At 38.8% G+C, this 6,448-nt stretch overlaps 1 protein-coding gene across 2 annotated transcripts; it reads left to right on the plus strand.

Moving 5' to 3' along the window:
• The first annotated feature begins 1,042 nt into the window (after positions 1-1,042).
• Positions 1,043-5,895, plus strand: LOC135473269 (nucleolin-like). Of its 2 annotated transcripts, none has more exons than XM_064753127.1 (7): positions 1,043-1,142; positions 1,827-1,953; positions 2,280-2,401; positions 2,937-3,066; positions 4,220-4,338; positions 4,466-4,769; positions 5,012-5,895. In XM_064753127.1, the coding sequence occupies exons 1-6, from the start codon at positions 1,136-1,138 to the stop codon at positions 4,759-4,761; spliced, it is 801 nt and encodes a 266-aa protein (XP_064609197.1). In that variant the 5' UTR covers positions 1,043-1,135; the 3' UTR covers positions 4,762-4,769; positions 5,012-5,895. The 2 variants fall into 2 exon arrangements, with proteins under 2 accessions (XP_064609197.1, XP_064609190.1); XM_064753120.1 differs by having other exon boundaries at positions 4,466-4,753.
• The last annotated feature ends 553 nt before the right edge of the window (positions 5,896-6,448 follow it).

Below are 6,448 nucleotides of genomic sequence, written 5' to 3' on the forward strand. Positions count from 1 at the left end.
TGGTTTGGTTGGTGGTTTGCTCCAGACCTGTACCAGTAAACCTGGACACTGCTGTATTAATGCAGAAATCCAGGCTACGACTTTAAATACCGAAGACAACGGACAGCATCAAAGATACATTGTGACTAATAAATGCTGATTTGTGTTTACCAGTAACTTGCTGCACCCTAATGATTCCTTCGTCGTCATATGACTGAAAAATTGTTGATTCCGACGTTAAACCCCAAGCACTCACTCACCGAAAAGTCTAAGTACTCTGGGCACTACAGTTTCCTCCATCCTTCGATAAAACTAACCATGGTACAAGTGAAAAAAAATTGAATATGGCATTATGGCACAAATAAACGAACTGTACACGTGTGCCTCAATTTAGATTATTTACGCTACATACACATGCAGGGCCAACAGCGTTAGGTATCTATGGAGCAATAGGTCACTTACCGTGGGTCATGACCTTTGTATGTATTACATACAGTAAAGCGATCACAAGCTCGAAACAATGTTCAAATCTAGCGCTGGCCAGGCCAGAATTTGAGTAAACTACATATGTATACATGTATGTCATATACTGATCACGTACGGGAAAGTGCGCAACGTTGAAATCACGCCGCTGGTGGCCTGTGTGCATAGAAGTTTATGGGTTCAAACAATGGTACTCTCCCAAGGCAGAGGCCGTAGCCTTACAGTCCACCTGAAATCATAAGGTTATAAGAGTCTGCCGTAGAGAGTGTAAAACAACAGTTCCTCGTCATTACCTTTCATAATCGGTATTTTGACGATAGTTGAATTTTATTACAATACACGTTTTGTAAACGAAACACTAACTGAGTTTTTCAAGCACACGCAATGCAAACGCAGTATGCAGCTCTTGTGTAAGGCAGTTGATACCTGGGATTATTTATCTATCTTAATCCCGGGTGTATGCACACAGGTGTTAACAAAAGGGCGGCATGATCGAAACAGGAGTTTGTGAAGCAAGGGACGAGTGAAATTAATTTCACCGAAAGGTACGCGCTTAACCTACAAAATGCGCATGTCGTATCATACAGCGCCATTTTAATCAAGAAGGTTGCAATTTCACGTGGGCCTGATTTTAGACGGTTAGATAAACTGGAACGCTTACAAAGATAGAAAGATGGCTGGTAAGTAGGAAATTAATTGTTTTTACATCTTGCTATTTAGATTCCAGAAAAGACTGATGTATCACTGCCCTCGTTTTGAGTAGTTATACGAAGGACAAAATATGCTGAAAACACTCAAGAGTTTTTGTGTTGTACATTAGCATAGTAGGCCTATTTGTAGTGAAGACCACCCATACAAATCCAAAGGTTTTGGCGTAAGAATCGTTAGAGGCACCAGTTCGTTCGATTTTTTTTTTAAATTTTGTGAATAAAGTCGTTTTACTGGTTCCTTGACTTCGGCATCAACGACAGTTTTGAAGACAAAGCTGGACTAGGTTAACTCTTTTGTTAGTCCATGAAGTCCCTAGCTTCTCCCTCATTGTGAAAAGCTGGTTCTTCTATGAATTGACGTCATTTTACCACGTGATAGCAACCTCAACCTTCAAATATCCCTGCATTAACTGTTACATTATTTCAAACTGGACTTTCTGGCTGTCCGTTCTTAGCCAAAGATTTACTATGCTGGAAATGCATGGACACTTTGTTTGGCGAGTCTTCAAACAGGTTAGTTATAGGCCTATTAAAACATTTGATTGTCCACGTTGCATCCAAGAGAAAAAGAATGTTAACAGCTGAAAGGTTGAAGAGAAACTTTTGTGTTTGTTTTTTGTTTAATGTCTTAAACCATAATTTATTTGATTACAGCCAAAACTAAAGTCCTCTTTGTGAGAAACTTGAATTATGACACAACAAAAGACTCTGTGAAGGACAAGTTCGTAGACTGCGTAGATGTGAGGATACTGACATTCTCAGACACTGGTCGTTCAAAGGGGTGAGTGATCAGCTACGTTATCATTGTGTTGTAAAAATTATGTCCCTATATGAACATATTTTAGTTGTGCATATAAATTCCAGAAAAGTGTAACAGCATTGTATATGAAAGTTGAATGCCTGTTATAAAGTTTGATCAGTATTATTCTTCAAAACAAAGGTTTTAAGGTGATTTTTTTTTTTTCTGGAGCACCCAATTGTATTTCTTAAAGGCACCATTTATCTATCCGGGTACCAGAGCAATTTAACTTGTCTTGCATGAAGGCAGAAATCTGTATCAGCATGCAGTCTGACAAAATGTGAATGGATAGTTGATGTGTGTTCCAGGTTGGGGTTCATAGAGTTTGACTCTGTGGAGGATGCTGAGAGAGCCTATGATGAAATGCAAGGCTGTACCATTGATGATCGCCAGATTACACTGGACTATGCAGAAGAAAGAAATCCTGGTGGTATGTAACTATGTTGCTTTGGGGGTTGTGTCAAATCACGTACGCTTAGGTTTGTCACTCTACAATTATGTCCTGTTGGAGGTGGAATGTACATTAAAATTGAATCGAGGACGTTCCAATATTTCAAAAGAGAGGTCTCCAGCATAGAAATCTGGCCAAAATGCGCGCTAGCTGTTCAGTCATCCAGAAGAGCACTTGTTCTTGGCAATGCTTAGAAGCTTGTAATAAAAGTTGATCAAATTGAGCTGAGAATTGAAATGTCATTGTGAAGAAAAAGCAATCAGCATGGTATGTCATAATGAAAAAGGATCACATGAACACTGGAGAGGCCATTTGGCATTGACCCAAGGATGAATTTTTTCCTGAGCGACTGTGGTGATATATACTCTTTGTAGAAGCCCGGTTGGAAATTAGAAAGTTCAGCTCAGCCGTTGTTGGAGTGGGGGAAATATACCAGCTTGCTGCACTGAAGGGGTAACCTTTTGGTGCTTGGGAAATGTGGTGTAACGTTGTTTGCTGTACCCTCTCATTTTAGGACCTGGCAAATCAAAAGTGCTATTTGTCAGAAACCTGAACTACGATACAACTACAGACACCATTAAAGACAAATTTCCTGACGCATCTGACGTCAGAATTTTGACCTATCCTGATGGCCGATCTAAAGGGTGAGAGTCGTTACGTCAGTGTCTGGCATCTGAGCTACGTGTGTACCTGTTTGGCTGAGATCTAAGTGGAAGTGTCAGACAAAGGGAGGCTACTTGAAGATATGGTTTGAAATATCGCTTTACTTGAGACAGAAACCATTTTGAGTTGATTTGAAATATTGATCTTAGTCAGTGTTTCAAGTGCAACGTTACATTATGCAGGCAGGGCCATTCCATCAAAAACTTAATTTGCAGAAAAGATCGTCTGAAAGAATGATACGTGAAATCCTTAACTTTGGAAGTTTGACAATTCTGAATATCTTTTCCAATTGCAGAAGATGAACTAAAGTAAAGTGATGATTAAAGTGATATATATTTGGCTGGTAAACTAATGTATATTTGGCTGGTAAACTATAAAACAGAATTGCACAGAAACGCTGGATTGTCAGACCATCTGAATGCTTCCCTGCCTCGTGCCCATTATTTATGTTGGTGTTGTCCGCCTGTTACCTCAATGGATCCAATTTGTCTTAATTTCAACAGTAAAAGAAGTCGGAGTTTGACATTTGGGGTGTATGTTGTTGTCCATGGATGTGAGAAGTATTCCATGTACCCCTTGCTAGCATCATAATGAACTTAATCTGAAGTGTCTCTCTTTGAAGAGAGAGTTACTTTCCTTCCAGCGATTTACAATATAATATTTACCTGCATAAGAATTGCCAGTGAGACGAGAAAGTTAATCTAATAAGTAAATGTTGATCGTGTTAAGACCATGTAGAAATACACCTTGACAGGTTATTAGTTTATGCCCATGACTCTGAAGCAAAAGGGAATACTGACAGGCTGACAGAGTAAGAAAATGACCTGCAGAAGACTCTACCAAGCGTGACTGATTACAAATATGACCCATTACAGCAACGGGTGGTAGTCCTTCTCTGTAAAGTTCTCCTATAAAATGTTGACATAATAGATATTGGTAACCAAAGGGTGGGGGGAGGCTGACTTAATTGTTTTCTTATGTTCTTTCCAATGTGTACATTGCACATTTGTCATTGTGTTTTCTATGAGAACTGGGATGAAGTTTCAGTAAGCATTTGGCAATATTTTTGACGTTGGGCATTGTGACTTCTGTTGTCAGTGTTTGATGTGTATCTATCAATTTGTGCCATTGTAGAACTGGTTTCATAGAGTTCACCAATCCAGAAGATGCTCAAAAGGCTCTTGAAGATTATCAAGGAGAAATAATAGATGACCGGGTGATATCTTTGGACTATGCTCAAGAACGACGATCAGGTAAATAAATGTTGTTGAACACAACAAATCTGGTTATTTACTGTTCAGAAGAATTGTCAGTTTTCTAATGTGTCAAAATGTGAATTCTGTAAACTTGTTCATAATTTGTACTTCCCACTCATTTCAGGTGGACGTGGTCCTGGGATGAGGCGAGGTGGCCGTGGTGGATACTATGGCGGAGGTAGCGGCGGTGGTGGGCGGGACTATGGTGACCGCAGGGATTATGGTGGCAGGCGTGATTATGGCGGTGGCCGAGACTACAGGAGTGGTGGGGGCGGCAGCGGAGGTGGCCGCAGTGGGGGATATGGTGGTTACAGCAGCTATAGCCGCGGTGGAGGTGGACGACGTAGTGAGAGTGGAAACTGGCGAGATGAAGGCAGCCGTTCTGGAGGAGGCTGGTCAGATTATGACTATGGTAATTGAAATACAAGGTGAATCTGCCTTTCTTGTAATGTACTAAATAATCTTGGGATGCTTTTTCTTTATGACACTTCTTCGTTTGAGCTCAACCCAGCCTATTTTCATTTTTGTTCCTGCATGTGAACATAACAGTTGATAGGTTGAAGTGTATTCGTTCTAGACATAAGAATGAGTTACATGTATTACCCTGCCACACAGGTCTGCTCTGATCTTTCTGATGAGTATGGTAATTTTGTAATATTTTTGTTGCTAGACAGCAAGAAACGTTTCCAGGATTGGGATTGACCGTTATAAGAGGTGAGGTTTTGGGGACTTGCATTTAGCAATTCTGGAACAGTTCGCCCACTGGGAAGAAAACAGAGTGCGCTGGTCATCATTCATTTCATCATTGGTTTCCATATTTTTGTTACGCCAAACATCTTCAAAATCATCTAATAAGATGATTTAACCTAGTTCTGTTACCCACCTGTATATATTGTTCATGCGAACTAACCATGTTAAAGTAGAGTTGACCCTCCCTGTCTGGGATTTTAAGTTAACACAACTGTGGAAGACAAATTTTATCCTATAGTTCTTAATGCATTAGTTCTTAAATATATCTTAAGAGATCAAACTCGTCATTAACATGTTGAAATTGGCGCAAAGTATGTAACTGTTATGTGGTAATATGCTGTATTTCTTGATGCAGTTAAATTAAAAAGCCATTTATTTTGCGTTTTCAAATAACTTCAATTGTTGAAATTTATATTTTGTAATGAGCAGTTGTAAAACTAATAAATAAAACTTAAAAGCTGCCTCTGTGCAAGTCATTGTAGGTTCTGTCTGCTTTTCAGGGGAGGTTTAAATGATCTGTTACAGATGAACTGCTTCAGTTTTTAAAAGTTTTTTTCTGTTGAAAGTAAAAAAATTTTTTTTTTTTTTTAAAAAGGTTGGTTACGCTGGGTACAGTAAATTGCCTAATGCATTGTATTGTGCCGAGTCAAAGATGTGGCAAAAAACAGTTTGTAAGTTCGTACATGAAATGTTGTCTATTCATTTTAGCATGTGCCATTGTTGTGATTGATTTGTCCTTCAGCATCCTTGAATGATGTACATTTCCTGCCAGGAATGTATTGTAAACCAATAAAGCAGCTGATTGCTCAAATGTGTGTCCTCCATTTTTGTTCTGTTTATAGGATATATATTATATTCTGTTTAGGATATATGAATGACCATATCTGTATGGTCTGCTAACTTAGTCTCATTCTTCCAGCTTGTGTATCTTCTGAGCTGAAACTTGAAAACAGAATACTATTTATTAAAATGGCCATTGTACACAAAGAAAAATTTACCATGGTAACAAAAGTTCTCTGTCAATCTTTGTTCTACCAAGGAATGAATTGATATTGCCGGAACTGCTCACCTTGATCCTTGGAGTGAGTTGGAAAAGCCGGATCAGAATTGTTTGACATTTGTTCATGCAAAATGCTCTGCTGGTGTGCTTAGGTGGCCATACTGGATTCTCGGCAAAAAAAAAAAAAAAATTTGCTAAAGAAGCAAATTTTGTTATTTTAACTTTATTACTGATTTACTTGGTATCCAGTACAGAAGAGGCTCATTATTATTTAAACTAAATGAAAATAATGGCAAAACAATGGATTAAAACAAGTTGATGTTGAATGCCTGGATGTGATTAATGCAGTCCAGATAA

The sequence above is a fragment of the Liolophura sinensis genome, chromosome 1, assembly GCF_032854445.1.
Source record: "Liolophura sinensis isolate JHLJ2023 chromosome 1, CUHK_Ljap_v2, whole genome shotgun sequence".
Taxonomy (NCBI): domain Eukaryota; kingdom Metazoa; phylum Mollusca; class Polyplacophora; order Chitonida; family Chitonidae; genus Liolophura; species Liolophura sinensis.